Source organism: Glycine soja, chromosome 10 (assembly GCF_004193775.1).
Source record: "Glycine soja cultivar W05 chromosome 10, ASM419377v2, whole genome shotgun sequence".
Taxonomy (NCBI): Eukaryota; Viridiplantae; Streptophyta; class Magnoliopsida; order Fabales; family Fabaceae; genus Glycine; species Glycine soja.
In genome coordinates, this window is record NC_041011.1 from 17,817,719 (window position 1) to 17,835,014 (window position 17,296).

Sequence of the window (17,296 nt, forward strand, 5' to 3'; positions counted from 1 at the left end):
AACTAAGAAAAAATAAAGTATTATTGAATATTATGAACATGAAGGTCATGATAGGGTTGCATACATGTGATTTTGATACCCATCTCATGGATATTATATCTTGCAAAGATCTTCTATTTTTTGACATTCTCTTGTCAAGATCAATGTTAGTAGAATTTGGAGAAGATAGTTCTTTTATTTAATGTTGCTCCATTTTTTCTACAAAGTAGTTATTTAATATGAAATTTATAATTTTTTAGCTACATCAAAAAAAGAATTAGAATAAACTAACAATTTTGTTTGTTGAATGTTACAAAATGTGCAATAAAATAAAATAAAAGAAGGAAGTTCATTTTACTCTATTTGAACTTTACAAAATCAGGATTGTCTAGATTGATATTGTTCCTTGTACTTGAAGTTGAGTTGATTGAATACTCATCTAAAAAATATTATTAAAATATAATTGTTAGTAAATTAAAATTACTATAGTAAATAAAATATAAGAAAATTATTGTAAGCAGAAAGTATCATATAGACTACATTGAATTAAAATTATTTATTTATTAAATAAGTTTAATTGAAAATAATACTTAAGAAAGTAAAGAAACATCTAAAATAAATAAATAAATATCAAATTAAATAAACATGCTAATATAAAAATAAAGAGATAGGAAATTATGGATCAATTTTTATTTAAATGTTATTCAGAGATTATATATATATATATATATATCTTAATATAAAACTTAAATTAAGAAAAATAATTTCAATTTCCATAGTGAAATGCATATGAAAATCATTTAATGTAAACGTTAAGTATAATTTAACCATCCATTTATTTAGTTATCCATATTTTTTTGGCTGAATTATCTACATACATACATACATACATACATACATACATACATATATATATATATATATAAAGAAAAGTAAAGAGATAGAGCATTAAGATATATATAGTGTAGAATATAAATTTTGTTAAAGATTTTAAATATATGAAAGTAATCAAACCTATGAATTTCTTAACCATGATAGAAGTGATTGCAACTATCTTTGAGCCTTCTTCTTGGATGTTGATTGCTTTTTCAAATTCTGAGGCTATGTCTTCAAAGTAACTTTAGCAACTCCATTTCTGGAAATAACCGATAAAAAGGGAGATTTGAAAATATAATGGTCTATATTACATTTTATTTTGCAAAGAAATATATATATTAATGAATTGTACAAAATTATTATTTAAACAAAATATGAGATATGTTAGAGTGACATAAATTAGTTATGAATTTGCAAAAAAATTAATGTTGTACTTGCTAAGACTGCTCTATCATCCATCCTTTGAGCTAGAGTTTCCATTGAACCAAACTCAAAATAGTGTAGAGGAATTCTAATGGATATGCTACTGATTTTCTTGACAACAGTAGTAAGCAAAAATAATCCTTTAAATGTTCCTTTGACAAGTTTATATGCATCATTTGCTGACACAATTCTTAAATTATGTATGGTGTATAAGTTCCCTTCTTGTAAAATATCAATGAATTTTGAAATCATATTTTCCCATATCGCTACATGGAGTGGAGTTTCCTGTTGTAGTATATTAAAAAGTGCAAATTAGGTTAAAATTAAAAATATTAATTAAATAAATTTAATCAATATAAAATTTGTTTAAACTAATTTAATGTAAAAAAATTTGCATTTTGTGATATGTAATATTGGAGAAAGTAAATAAAAATTATATTCGCAATAGTTAAAGTTGATGTGAAATATATTTTTTGCAGACTAATATGAAAAATAAATAAATTTCAACATTTTTTAACCAACATATTTTTTAATAGATTAGTTGGAAAAATAATTTTAGATCATGAACTTTGTTGATGTGAAATATTTATAGAGCAAAAAATATATTAGAATTTAGAAATTACTAATATGAAAAAATTGAATGATACGTAAAATGTAAAAGAAAATAGTTATAGAATGCAATATAAAATATTCACTACTACAAACTCTTGATTCTAGGACCCGCTTTCAAGGACGATGGTCCGAAAAATGTCGTTGTTTAACAGGCGGTGACATTTTAGAAAATATGCTCTTTATCTCAACGACATTTTTACCGAAAATGATGTTGTCTTCCAATTACAACGACAAGTTTAATAGGCATCGTCGTTGAACTGGATTACCCAATGACGGGTTTTATAACGACCGTCTTTGTATGCTAGTAAAATTAATCTTTTCCTCGCGTATTCTCGCAGTCTAGCTAGCCTGCACTACCTGAGTACTATTGCGCCCTTAAGCTTTGACTCTCTAAGTTGGTTGTCATCGTGAATCACACCAGCAGTGTCGTCGTGAAGCACACCAGCAGTGTCATCGTTGTCGTCGACCATTCTCCATCACTGTCGTGGGTAAGCTTCCAGGTCATCTTCCTTTCTCCCTTTCTTTCTTATACATAGTCTCTGAGGTAAGAGGGCTTTGTGGTGCCCCTCTTTGAATTTGGTTGTATCTGCACCCCTGTTCTTTGCGCAACCATATAACTTGCTGCATTTCAAAGAAACTCGATTAGGGTTGGAAGTATGATGGAACTGTGTAAATGCAATGAGGCATCCATTCTGTCTATGAAATATTTAATCTTTATTGGAGACTAAAAGTCTAGTTTCCCTTTTTATGAGATTCAACCAACAATCTGTGCAAACATATATGACTCTTGGAGAACTTGTTAAAATACTAATTCCTTGGACTTAATTTTATTTAACTTAGGCTTATACCTGTTTGATGAGGGGACTGACAACATCATATAGCTTTGATCCTCAGTATTGACAAAAGTTTGATCTTGTTCTGGCTTATTAGTCGTGTTAAAATAAGTTGTAGATGTTCCCTGAGCAACGGCTACTAAATGCATTCTTGATGGTAGAATGCCTCTATATATAGGACATGTATTTGGTCCCTGAGCAATGACCTATGTTTCTAACATTTGGTATCAGAGCCAGAGACCGGGTCTGCATATGGGCCAGGTTTGACCCGCTAGAGGTTGAAGATGATGAATAATGTTAAAAAAATGAAAAATCCCATGTTTTGGGCTAGATGGGTGTTGAACTCATGTAGAATGTTGTAATATGAGCAAACCACTAAATCACTAAAGCCTTTTTGATATGCAATCGTTTTCATACCTTATATACTTATTCTGCTTTACAATTTATGGAATTTTGATTTAATTTATGCATGAATATATTCTGGAAAATTTTATTCTATGCATATATGTATGAAATCAAATATTATGTTTCAATTATGAAATTATATGAGAATCTTATTCATAATTATATTACATCTTAATCTTGAAATGATAATATGATTTATTCTCATATAATTAAGTTTTATGTCTAAGTGATCTTTATAATTTTGATTAATTATGGACTAGCTGCAACATCTATATTTTGATTAAAATTATATATTAAGTTGGTTAAAGATCATATAAGGAATTAGACATAATATTGTAATTAATTATACTTATATAATGAATTTTATCCCACAGGAATTTTTATTATATTTGTAAAATTAATTGCGATAAAATGACATATTATTTTTCATGGTTTACCCACAGGCATCATGAGGTATGTATAATTTTTTGATTTTATCATAAAGTAAATATTTGCGATAGAAATTAAATTATTTTCATGTTGTACCCGTAAATCATGAATTTAAGCATGTAATTTGATTATTCTATCATAAGGTTTAATTGTTTCTTATTGAATTAAAAATTTAGCCCACAGGCAATTTTTATGTCACAAGATTCAATTTTATGGTATGTTTACATTGGTAAAAGATACAATTAAGATTAGTATGCCTCAAATTTTGACATAAGCCTTTGAATTTTGCAGCTTCTCAAACTATTAGTTTTTCTGATATTTAATGTGATGTTCCCGAACTCAAAGGAGATAACTATAAGATATGGAAGGAGAGAATTCTTCTGCAATTGGGGTGGATGGACATAGACTATGCTATAAGGAAAGACGAACCACCTACAATCACTAATGAAAGTAGCCCAGCTGGCGTTGCGGTATATGAGCGGTGGGAGTGATCCAACTGGCTCAGCGTGATGTTCATTAAGACCAAAATCTCAGCTGGGATACGTGGTTCTGTTGACCAGCATGAAAAGGTCTGAGACTTACTTAAGGACATTGATGACCAGTTCATCACTTTTGATAAGACTTTAGCAAACACCTTGATCATGAAGTTCTCTTCTCTTTGGCTCACCAGTGTGAAAGGTGTGCGTGAGTACATCATGAAAATGCGAGATATTTCAGCTCAACTTAAGAAACTAGAGGTTGATATGTCTGAGTCGTTCCTAGTGCATTTCATTTTGAACACCCTTCCACATGAATATGGGCCGTTTAAGATTTCCTTCAACATACATAAAGTTAAATGGTCTATCAATGAATTAATGACCATGTGTGTTCAGGAAGAAGAAAGGCTTGTAATGGAGATGGGTGAAAGTGCATTGCTGACTACTGCTTATGGGAAGAACAAAGCAACTAAGTCTCAAGCTAATCAGAAGGGGAATGGTAAAATACCACCTCAAGCTGATATTAAGAAGGTGGCAAAGTGTTTCTTTTGCAAGAAGAAGGGACACATGAAGAAGAATTGCCCCAGATTCCAAAAATGGCTTGAGAAGAAAGGTAAATCAATCTCATTAGTATGTTATGAATCTAATATTGTTAGTGTTAATATTAACACCTGGTGGATTGATCCTGGATCTACTATTCATATTGCAAATTCTTTACAGGGTATGCAAAACCTAAGGAAACCAGTGGGAAGTGAGCAAAACATTTTATCAGGCAATAAGCTAGGCTCACATGTGAAGGCCATTGGAACTTGCATTTTGACTTTAAGTAGTGGCTTTATTTTAAAATTAGAAAGGACCTTTTATGTACCAAGTTTTTCCTGAAACTTGATTTCTATTTCAAGACTTGTACCTTTTTTTGGATATTCCTTTAATTTCAAAGACACATCAGTTGAGTTATTTTATAATTTTGAATGTGTTGGGAATGGTATCTTGTCTGATGGTCTTTATCTTATTGGTTTACAAAATAGTGCCACTTATAGTTCAATGCATGTTCAAACTGGTATTAAAAGGTGTAATATTAATGAGAATTCCTCTATGTTATGGCACCGGAGATTAGGACATATCTCCATTGAGAGAATTAAAAGGTTAGTGAAAGATGGGGTACCCAATACTCTAGATTTTGCTGACTTTAAGACTTGTGTGGACTGCATTAAGGGTAAGCAGACCAACATGTCTAAGAAAGGTGCTAACAGGAGTTCAAGCATATTAGAAATAATTCATACTGATATTTGTTGTCCAGATATGGATGCACGTGGTCAGAAATATTTTATCACCTTTATAGATGATTATTCACGATATATGAATATTTATTTGCTTCATAACAAATACGAAGCATTGGATGCCTTCAAAGTCGTTAAGGCTGAAGTTGAGAACCAATGTGGAAAGCAAATAAAAATAGTGAGATTAGATAAAGGTGGAGAATACTATGGCAGGTATACTGAGAATGGACAAGCACCTGGTCCCTTTCTGAAGTTTCTTCAAGAACATGGGTTTGTTTCCTAATACACTATGTCTGGTTCTCCAAATCAGAATGGTGTGGCAGAAAGAAGGAACCAGACATTATTGGACATGGTGCGAAGTATGCTTAGCAACTCCAATCTTCCTAAATCCTTGTGGGCTAAAGCACTAAAGACGACAGTGTATATATTAAATCGTGTTCCAACCAAGGCTGTCCCAAAGACACCTTTTGCGTTGTTTAAAGGTTGGAAACCAAGTTTGAAACATATGCGCGTTTGGGGTTGTCCTCTGAGGTGAGAATGTATAACCCACAAGAGAAGAAACTTGACCCGAGGACCATTAGTGGGTATTTCATTGGATATGCCGAAAGGTCTAAAGGTTATAGGTTTTATTGTCCACATCATATTACTAGGATTGTGGAATCAAGAAATGCCAAGTTTATTGAAAATGACTTGATCAGTGGGAGTGATCAATTGGGGGACTTAGGTTTTGAAATTGATTATATAGAGTGTCAACCTTCCACATCAACTGAAAGATTGGTTGTAATTCATACCTGAAGTGAACCTTACGGGGTGGAACGTTTGATACAGGAATGTTGACGAAGAGGGTCACCACTTCCAGAGATGGAAGATAAGTCACGGTGACACCATAAGGAATCAACCTTGATAAGTCAGAATTTGGTTCAACAGGAACCTTGAGAGAAACTTCCTCACGTAATTGAAAAGGATGCCAAAAGTGCCTTCATTCATTTTGACAAAAATATATATAGTTCATGAAACCCTAAAACGAATTAAATTGGTGCAGGTGAAAAGGCATAGGTTTTAGCCACAACCACCAAACCCTAAAATGAAATAAAGTCCGTTAATTGCAATAATTAAATAATAAAATAAAATAAAAATTATGGAAACATGGGCCTTCAATCATCATCAATGACAACTGTACAAATGACCAGCCTTGTCTTTATGACGTGTTGGGCCTATTTAAGTCTGCCTCTGGTCATGGGCCCTTCAAGTGCTTCATGGTCCTTGCCCTTAGTTGTGTCCTCATCACTGTGTTGGGCCTGTTTAAGTTTGCCTCTGGTCATGGCCCCTTCAAGTGCTTCATGGTCCTTGCCCTTAGTTGTGTCCTCATCACTCCCTCCTTCTTGAAAAGGATTTGTCCTCAAATCCAAGGCTCATCCATCTGCATCAAAAGGAGGCAAATCAGACACATTGAAAGTGGTACTTACATTATACTCACTAGGCAAGTCAATCTTGTAGGAATTGTCGTTGATCTTCTCCAACACTTGGAATGGTCTGTCTCCTCTAGGTTGAAGTTTGGACTTCCTGTGTTCTGGGAACCTCTCTTTCCTCAGGTGTACCCAAACCCAATCACCTGGTTCAAGCACGACTTTCTTTCTTCTTTTGTTGGCTTGCCTTGCATAGCTCGCATTTTTCTTTTCAATTTGAGCCTTCACTTGCTTATGCAGCTTCTTTGCATACTCGGCCTTAGCCTGTGTGTCCTTATGCTTAAACATAGCAATGTTAGGCATAGGCAACAAATCAAGAGGAGTCAAAGGATTAAATCCATACACTATCTCAAATGGTGAACAATTAGTTGTGCTATGGACAACCCGATTATAAGCAAACTCAACATGAGGAAAACATGCTTCCCAAGATCTAAGATTTTTCTTTAAAACAGTCCTAAGCAGTGTGCCTAAAGTCCTATTGACTACCTTAGTTTGACCATCAGTTTGTGGATGACAAGTAGTAGAAAACAACAATTTAGTACCAATCTTGCCCCACAAGGTCCTCCAAAAGTGACGAAGAATTTTGCATCCCTATCACTAACAATGTTCCTCGGTAATCCATGAAGCCGCACTATTTCTTTGAAAAACAAATCAGCCACATGACAAGCGTCATCCACTTTCATGCAAGGTATGAAGTGTGCCATCTTAGAAAACATGTCAACAACAACAAACATAGAAGCCTTTCCATTCTTGGTTTTGGGCAGCCTCAAAACAAAGTCCATAGATATGTCAGTCCAAGGATATTCAGGAACAGGCAAAGGAGTATACAATGCATAAGGTTTAACCTCAGATTTAGCCTTTTTACACACAATGCAATGATCACAAAACTTATGCACATCACGCCTTATATGAGGCCAAAAGAAATGCTCTTGCAGAATTTCTAGGGTCTTTTGAACCCCAAAGTGACCCATCAAACCCCCCCTCATGTGATTCACTCACAAGCAACTCTCTAATGGAACACTTAGGCACATACAACTTATTTGCTTTAAACAAGAATCCATTATGCCTATAGTAACCATTTTCAGAAAACTTTTCACATGCAGCAAAAATTTCAGCAAAGTCCACATCATGCTCATATATGTCTTTCAAAGACTCGAGACCAAACAGTTTAGTTTCAAGCATAGCAAGTAAAGCATGTCTCCTAGACAGTGCATCAGCCACTACATTCCCTTTCCCCTTTTTATGTTTGATGACATATGGAAATTGCTCTAAAAACTCTACCCACTTAGCATGCCTCTTATTAAGCTTTCCTTGTCCTTTTAAGTACTTTAAGGACTCGTGATCACTATGGATGACATACTCTTTGGGTAACAAGTAATGTTGCCAAGTTTGTAAAGCTCTAACCAAAGCATACAATTCCTTATCATAAGTTGAATAATTAAGGGCAGTGGCTCCTAACTTTTCACTAAAATAAGCAATTGGATGACCCTCTTGCAACAAAACAGCCCCAAACCCACAATTGACGCATCACACTCAATTTCAAATGATTTTGCAAAATTAGGCATAGCAAGAATGGGTGCATTAGTTAACCTATGCTTGAGGGCAGCAAAGGCCTCTTCTTGTTTCTTACCCCATTTGAAACCCACATTCTTCTTAACAACTTCAGTCAGGGGAGCAGCCAATGTACTAAAATCCTTAACAAATCTCCTATAGAAACTTGCTAAACCATGAAATACCATCACTTCACTAACAGTCTTAGGTGTTGGCCATTCTTGGATGGCCTTAACCTTTTCCACATCCACTCGTACTCCCTCAGCACTAACAACAAAACCCAAAAACACCACATGATCAGTACAAAAGGAGCACTTTTCTAGGTTGGCATACAATTTTTCTTTCCTCAGCACACTTAAAAATGATTGTAAATGTACAACATGCAAATCAAGACTAGTGCTATAGATAAGAATATCATCAAAGTACACCACCACAAATTTTCCAATAAACTCCCTTAAAACATGTTTCATCAATCTCATGAAAGTACTAGGTGCATTAGTCAAACCAAATGGCATAACCATCCACTCATAGAAACCGTATTTTGTTTTAAAGGCAGTTTTTCATTCATCTCCCTCTCTGATCCTAATCTGATTATAGCCACTTTTCAAATCAATTTTAGAAAACACACATGCACCATACAGTTCATCAAGAAGATCATCTAACCTGGGGATTGGATGCCTATACTTGATGGTGATGTTGTTTATGGCTCTACAATCAGAACACATCCCCCATGAGCCGTCCTTCTTGGGTACTAGAATGACAGGTACAATGCACAGACTCATACTATCTCTCACCCAACCTTTGCTTAGGATTTCGAACACTTGCCTTTCGATCTCCTTAGTTTCTTGTGGGTTGCTCCTATAAGCTGGTCGATTGGGCAAGGACGCTCCTGGAGTGAAATCAATGTGATGCTCAATTCCCCTCAATGGTGGCAAACCATCCGGTACACTTGCTGGAAACACATCATCAAAATCTTGCAGAAGAGACTCAATACCAGAAGGCAATTTAAATTCATCAATTGGGTTAGCATACAACATCTGACGTTGAGAAAACAATAAATAGAGGGGTTGTCTCGCGCAAAACACCCTCCTTACCTCCCTTTTTGTTGCTAAACAAAGTTGTTTGCCCTCAAGTGTTTCACTCTTTTTGTTTTCTCTCTTTTCCCTCTCAAGTGTTTCATTCTGTTTGTTTTCTCTCTTTTCCCTCTCAAGTGTTTCACTTTTTTTCTTTCCTCTCTTTTCCTTCTCAAGTGTTTCACTCTTTTTTCTCTCAAGTGTCTCACTCTTTTTCTTTTCTCTCATTTTTATCTGATCCTCACAAACCTCTCTAGGAGATAACGGTTTGAGAACAATTTTCTTGTCATCTTGCTTGAAAGAGATTTTGTTGGTGAAGCCATCATGTACTGCCTTGGTATCATACTGCCATGGTCTTCCTAATAGCACATGGGTCGCTTCCATTAGGACCACATCACATAGCACCCTATCATTATATCTCCCAATGGTGAGACACACCTCAACCTGTTGAGTCACTTTCACCTCTTCATCTTCACTAAGCCACTAAAGTTTGTATGGCCTAGGATGGGGTTTAGTTTCCAAATTCAGTTTGGTCACTAACCTGGATCTTGCAACATTGGTACAGCTTCCTCCATCAATAATTAAATAGCACAGGTTACCATTAATAACACACCTGGTGTGGAGAATATTTTCTCTGTGGTTGTCATCCAGTGGCTGCATCTGATTTTCGAACAGCCTTCTCACCATCGGCATATCACCCTGCATAGCTTCCTCCACATACTCTTCTTCTTCCACTTCCTTTAGTGTGGCAGTCAATGGATCCATTTATGGCCACTTCAAAGGGCAACGGGGTCTTAGACAAGGGGATCCTCTCTCCCCTTATCTGTTGGTGCTTTGTTTGGAGTACTTTTCCAGAGATATGAGCAGCCTCAAGGATGATGCCAATTTTAAATTTCATCCCAACTGTGCAGGTATTCAGCTATCTCATTTGGCTTTTGTAGATGATATTATGCTTCTATCTAGAGGAGATATCCCTTCTATGTCAACTATGTTTGCCAAACTTCAACACTTCTGTAGGGTTTTAGGGCTTTCCATCAGCTCTGATAAATCTTCCATATACTCATCCAGTATTAGGACTCATGAGCTTTCTCATATTCAGCAGCTTACTGGATTTAGCTTGGGTGGCTTCCCTTTTAGATACTTGGGTGTTCCCCTTTTATCATCTAGATTAAATGTATGCCACTATGCTCCCTTGCTTTCCAAGATTACTGGCCTGATTCAGGGATGGAGCAGGAAGTCTTTATCTTATGCAGGTAAGCTAGAGTTGATCAGAGCAGTTATTCAAGGGATTGTGAATTTCTGGATAGGGATTTTTCCTTTACCTCAATCTGTTTTGGACCGGATCAACGCTTCGTGCCGTAATTTTCTGTGGGGCAAAGCGGATATTGGCAAAAAGAAGCCCTTGGTTGCTTGGTCAGTAGTTTGTTCTCCGAAAAGAGAAGGGGGTTTAGGCCTTTTTAATCTCAAGGACTGGAACCTTGCGCTTCTTTCCTGTATCCTGTGGGACTTTCATTGTAAGAAAGATTCTCTATGGGTTCACCATTACTATTTCAGACGGAGTGATGTGTGGAATTACAATACTTCTTCATCATATTCAGTTTTGATAAAGAAAATCATTCAAATAAGGGACTTTATTATCTCTAAAGAGCTAAGTACGGAAGAGGCCAAAAAGAGGATTCAATCTTGGAGAACCAATGGACAATTGCTTGTTGGCAAAGTCTATGAATACATTAGAGGTGCCAAGCCTACTGTTAGTTAGTGTTCTGTTATATGGAACCCAACAATCCCCCCTAAGATGTCTTTCATTCTATGGCTTGCTAAAAGGAACCGGTTGCTTACTCTTGACAAAACTACTTTTTTTAACAAGGGTTCCTTCTGCCCTTTATGTTCAAATGAGGCTGAGTCAAATGCTCATTTGTTCTTTTCTTGCAGGAAATCTCTCCAAGTTTGGGCTCACATTCGTGATTTGGCTCTTTTCCGCAGGCGTTTCACTTCTTTGCAGTGCATTACTGACTCTTTAATTAGGGGCAGATCCAAATCAGGTGTTCAAGGAAAATTTCGTTGCCTGACTATAGCAATTACAGTCTACTGCATCTGGCTGTCTAGGAAAAAGCTGATTTTTGATGATTATCAATTTTCTGTAATAGAGGTTATTAGCAAGATAAAATTTCTTATGTATAGACAAGCGCACCTATTGCATTTGTTTTAGCATCTTGATCTAGGCCTTCTTGTATTAGGGAGGCTTTTGCTTTTCTCTAGCTACGGGGTATGCCTCGTTTATTGTTGTATCATTTTGGGTTTAATATAATTTACATTTTTCCCAAATAGGTGCGTCTTTTTTAAGTGAAAAGCATTGCTTTATCTATTTATGTGTTGGGATAACATAGATGCATTCATGTCTCGGCCCCATAGCAGTTTGGATAGGGATTAAAACTGTAGGGGACACTTGGCTGGTTATTAATAATGCATGAGCTTTTTTTGGGTGAATAATAATGCATGACCTATACATGTTAGTTAGTGCTATATTTTTGTTTTCAAGATTTTTCTTTTTGTTGTAGTTCTATACTTCCAGTTATGGCTTTCGCTGTTATTTTATTTTACAGTTCTTTTTCTTTATGTGTTTTCATTTTGTGAAATGCATGACCTTCCATTTCCATATAGTTATTGTACATGAATAAGGTAATGCGTTGGAATAAGAAACAATTCATTCCAAAGATTAAAAGAAAGCAATCAACTGGTGTTATCTTGAGGATTAGCTAATTATTTATCTTCTATGTTTTTAGAGACTCCAAACTATATTAAAAACCTAATTGTTAAAGCCCTAAGTTTTCAAGTGAAAGGTTGACCATGAGATCATGGACAGCGAATGGGGCTTCAATAAAGATGAGATTTGTCTTCGATGGAACGCTTTCAAGAATTGCTTTGACTTCTCTGTTCTTCTAGTCCAATGTGTAGTTTTCTTTTATTGACTGTTGTAAGACTTGAGGGGTTCTAACTATTCTTCCATTTATTATAAGCCTTCAAAGTCTTGGTTTGAAGGTTTTATGTATGGACAAAATTTACCATCCATCCCTTGTCTTTTATGCAGTAAAAAGGTTCTTTCTGAACCTGTTATTTGAGTCTGATTACATTTCTAGAAAAGCACTTCACAATTTCAAAAAAGACCTAAGGATTCATTTGAGTAACATTGAAAATAATATTTCCTTTCATAACATGCCTTTTAGTATGAAATCTATAATTGAATATGGAAATGCTAAAATTTCAGGATGGATGCAGGTGAGTATCAGGTATGCAGGTTAACTCAGGAAGTGTCCTTTATTTTGACCCACTAGTTTGGGTAGAAATTGGTTTGGGGCATCTGTAATAGTATGTATTTGTATTTGCATAACATATATTACGTGCAAGAGATAAATGTAGGATCATCTATGTTAGTTGATATATGTTAGGTTGTTAGCTCATGGTGAGATTATTAGCATACATAAGACTAATGATAGCATGCAGTTTTTTAAATTTACAAATCATATGTACAGAAGTGAGTATAATCTCTTTTTTTGCATTGAGCTGCCAATTATATATTACCTTTTTCCATTTTTCCTTTTGTTCCTTCTTGACTTACATATGCATTTTTATGTATTCCCTTATTCTCTTGGGATGATTAGAATTCAGAATTTTCCAATTTCACTTGGGCTGTTTGGATGAGTTTATATTAGTTTCTTAACACTTATCATTTACATTTATTCCAAATCTGGATTAATAAGTTGGTTCTTGACAATGACATTGTGCTTGTAATTAGGAATGAACTTAAATAAGAAATCAGACCCATCATTTGATGATCTTATGCTCTCAGCCACTGCTAATTACCTGAGACTTTCAAAATCAATTATTGTTTTGAAGTCTGTTTTTTTTGTTCCTTTTTTTTCTTCTGAAAGTACCTGTGATTGTAAGGATCATGCATGTAATGTGAAGATTGAAAATGGTTTAGTTTACTCTTGCAAACTTGAAAATTGTGTGATTTACTCTACACTCCACATAATGGTTGTATTTATTTCATTAGTAGTATAATGGAAACTCAACTATGCTACACCTAAAAGGTATGGGAAGTAGGGGAACTAGTACTTACATAGATGAGATGCTTTCAAAGTATACATAGCGGAGCATGAATCATAGCAGAATAATTACTTTAGTTTATGTCAGAATAAGATACATGTGAACATAGAGTAATCATCCCTGCCACATTCACTTATATCCACAATTGTCTTCTTGCACTACTACAAAAAGGAGCTTCTACATTGGTTGAAATAAGCTATCTACGGCGGGCCCAACACCGACATCGGTCACCCCAGAGTCGTCTTTGTAATATGAGAAGACAACATCAGTGCGCATTTAACAATAGTCGTTATATAAAACGATTCAACGACACACTTTATCGAAGAACCCGTCGTTGTTTGGATCCATTTCAACGTCGGGTACCCATAAAAGCCGTTGTTGTATTTTTTCATTTCAATGTCGGGGTATATTTCACCCGTCGTTGTTTTTGAATATTTCAACGTCGGGGTGGACGTTTCACCCGTCTTTGTTCGTGAGCATTTCAACGTCAGTGATATAAAGGCACATCGTAAAAATGTTAGTAATATAACGACAGGTGCGTTAACGACCGTCGTTGAAGAAGTTCCCCTGTGAACAAAATTTGGGTTAAACCATTCTAGCAGAAAGCACAATTAAATTAGGAAATTTTCAGCACCTGTGTTAAACCATTCAAGCAGAAAGCATAATTAAATTACGAAATTTTCAGCACTTGTGCATCTTCATCAACCATTATATGCTTATAAAAAGAAATTAAATACACATAAATAGCTCATAACAAGATAAAAAACACCTGTGCATCTTCATCCGGTAATCCATGTTCATTTTGGGTTAGACTAATGAAAATTGAATTTGAAAGCACCTGTGCTGCCAAACACAAGTTTTAGGTAGATTAGCATTGGACGTGTAAAAAATTAAATTAAATAAACAAAAAATAAACTATATGGGATGAATAAACATAAACTGCATTTTCTTTTCCCGATTCAATATTATCCACAATACAAATCATCCAGTTTCATACAACAGCCTGTCAAATTAACTCAACAGCCATCAATGTTGCATACAAATCATCCAGTTTCAAACTAAAGGCAAGCCTACAAATATAATTCTACTAACCTACCATGAATAACTATAAAAAAATATTATATACTAGTAAATAAGCATAACAGAATTAGGTCCTGTTTGCATAAATTTTTCCATAGGCACTTACAGGAAAACTAAATAAGAAAGAAAAATGAAACAAGTTTCTTCCATAAGGTAAAATTTGTTTACGCACAAGTTAAAATCAACTTTAAGAAAAAGTAAACCAACAAGTTCATGGAAAAAAGCTTATTTGATATACCTTCTTGTTTTTTTCTCCTATAAAAGGTGTATGGAAAAATTTATTCAAACAAGACCTTTAGTAAATTCAAATATATATATATATATATATATATATATATATATATATATATATATATATCCAAAAGGATCTGATGAAACAAATACAATAAAAGCTAAAATATATATCTATTCTAGGCAACAAAACTGTGGATGCATGCACTTACCTTTGTCCATGATTGTGGCCTCAAGATCAAAGTGGGAAGGCTCCCATTATATTGCTCATGATTAAATGCAACTGGACCTGCAACACGCACATAGAGTAAACATAAAAATGTAAGGGTCAGCTCTTGTTACCTACTACATAGGTACACAATATGGCAAAAAAGTAAAGAAAAATGTTCAAAATACACTCTTCTAACTCTTATTAGTTGGATCTCATATAAAATTTAATGAATCTTCTGATTTCCAAGTTTTCAATAAGTTTAATCAATAAAAAATAGTGTATCAGTAATTGTTTTCCTAACAATCCTCAAAATTAAAAATTAGTAAACAAAGATGGTAATGCTATTACCAATTTCAAGGACAATGCGAGAAAACCATGAGCAACCAGGGCCACAGTAAGCCAAAGCATGGGAGGATCCTCCTTGGGTTTGTTCTTTGACTCAATTGAATAGTAGAAGGCCCGCACATCCTCTAATTCACCAACCCCGACATACCTGATCAAGACATGTCACATCTGTATGAGTTAAAAGCAAATTTTTGTCTCAAATTAAAATGTTATTGGTAGTTGACTCGGTTTCAAGAACAAAAGGAAGAGGTCCCTGGAATCAAGGAAGGAACTCCACTATGGAGCCACCCAATCCAAGTTGAAAAGAGAAATGTGATAACAGAAGAAAGGCAAGTAGAACCCCATAATCAAAAGTACTGTAACTTGAACTAAACTTTCCCATTTTTTATGTTCTCTCCCTTTTTTGTCTCTGAACATTTTCCATGGTTTTTAATTGGAACTTCTAGTCCTTTTCAGCAATAACGGTGAATCGGTGACCCTTAGATTAATCTAATGAGTGAAACTCAAGAAATCAAAGTGCTCACTGATGAAGAGCTGCTGAACTATTAATTAATTGTTTCTAAGGTGCATAGTAGCATTAAACTGAAAGTCCTTGTCCAAGGAAAAGATAAGAACACACACACACACACACACACACACACATATATATATATATGGGATTTCCCCTGATGAAGAGTTTTATAAAATTATCAAGGATGGTGCAGCCTGCACTGGTAGAATTTTTGTTGTGGCTCCAATGTGGGATGGAGATTTCGTGGAGCATAACAAACAATATTTGTTGCTACCCAAGATGAAGTTTCATATAGAATAAATAGCTCAGATTTATTGAACTCTCATGTAAAAAATAAAAAGGAGGATCCAAATCCTCTCATACATAATATGCTGATTGAGTTATGCAGATTGACGGGTTAAATTACCAAAGCTATTTTGGCAAATGACAGGTTACATATCTTATCCTTCTTTTTCATAAACCAAGGTATTCTCCACGGAAAAAAATCCTATTGGATGCTTGTGGGATCACTATGGACGAAAAACTTTTCCTCCAAGTTTTAATCCAATTGCATATCAACAAGTTGAACTTGAAATTTTTGATTAAGTTATAACAATTTTGTACCAATTAATCTACTCTACTTACTTGTGGTATCTTATCCTTCTTTTGTTCTATATTTTGAATATTTTATGTATTTTAGCACACACAAATAAGGTAACACAGGCAGAAACACACACACACAAATGAGGTAACACAGCACACACACACACACACACACAGACATGCAAGTTCTGATGAAGTGCACGTACCTAGTCAGTGGCACCCATTGAAGAAGTTGTCATCTGATGTGCAGTGGCAAAGAGTGTCCACACTTCATTCGTTTAGTAAACTGTTGCAATGGGAAGGTTCATGGTAGAACATCTGCACTAAATTGTTGTTGTGGGAATCAAATGCAGGTGCAATGCAGTTCAAGGGGGTAATGACAGTATATTACTAAAATTATAGATGAATGAGTAGGTAATACTAAAAATAGAACACCACGATGTTTGGGCACATCACCATTATACCAATTGTGAATGGTCACTGTATTACTACCATGACTGAAAATTTCAAAGCTCCTAACGAAAATAACAAAACAATTGTCTGAAATACAGCAAAAAAGAATACTCCTAAGCCATCATTAGCCCTTTTTACACGCAGTCTTTAAAAAATATCTTGCCCATTTGTTTCGAATTGTTGTGATGTTGTCGATGTCCAACGATGTCGCATCAGCAAACCACTACAAGTATTAATATTTAAAAGTTAGTACTGCAAATAACAAAATTCAGTTCCAATTGCAGTCAACAATGTTAGAAACTCAAGTTTATGCATACCATGGACCAGTCACTCTTTATCTCGCTGGTTATGATGTTCCACATCCAATGCATTA

The 17,296-nt window shown here is 34.9% G+C and overlaps 2 protein-coding genes across 2 annotated transcripts; one reads left to right on the forward strand and one right to left on the reverse strand.

The window, feature by feature from the left end:
* Positions 1 to 6,007: 6,007 nt before the first annotated feature.
* On the reverse strand, positions 6,008 to 10,168 carry LOC114371490. The gene is made up of 9 exons (XM_028328909.1): positions 9,945 to 10,168; positions 9,653 to 9,809; positions 9,156 to 9,219; positions 8,970 to 9,081; positions 8,370 to 8,597; positions 7,779 to 8,178; positions 7,322 to 7,636; positions 6,967 to 7,058; positions 6,008 to 6,290 (listed from the first exon to the last, which is right to left on the reverse strand). The coding sequence occupies exons 1-9, from the start codon at positions 10,166 to 10,168 to the stop codon at positions 6,008 to 6,010; spliced, it is 1,875 nt and encodes a 624-aa protein (XP_028184710.1).
* Positions 10,169 to 10,262: 94 nt separating this feature from the next.
* Positions 10,263 to 12,703, forward strand: LOC114371491. Its single transcript, XM_028328910.1, has 2 exons — positions 10,263 to 11,139; positions 12,669 to 12,703. The coding sequence occupies exons 1-2, from the start codon at positions 10,263 to 10,265 to the stop codon at positions 12,701 to 12,703; spliced, it is 912 nt and encodes a 303-aa protein (XP_028184711.1).
* The last annotated feature ends 4,593 nt before the right edge of the window (positions 12,704 to 17,296 follow it).

Excerpts from the sequence above, each read along its gene's own strand:
- LOC114371490 (XM_028328909.1), bottom strand. The coding sequence starts at position 10,168 with ATGGATCCATTGACTGCCACACTAAAGGAAGTGGAAGAAGAAGAGTAT. Across the intron at positions 7,059-7,321 it reads GACCTTGTGGGGCAAGATTG|CATAAGGACACACAGGCTAA; the intron begins GTACTAAATTGT and ends GCTATGTTTAAG. Across the intron at positions 6,291-6,966 it reads AAAAATGCGAGCTATGCAAG|GCACTTTTGGCATCCTTTTC; the intron begins GCAAGCCAACAA and ends AAATGAATGAAG.
- LOC114371491 (XM_028328910.1), top strand. The coding sequence starts at position 10,263 with ATGAGCAGCCTCAAGGATGATGCCAATTTTAAATTTCATCCCAACTGT. Across the intron at positions 11,140-12,668 it reads AGTCTATGAATACATTAGAG|GATGGATGCAGGTGAGTATC; the intron begins GTGCCAAGCCTA and ends CTAAAATTTCAG.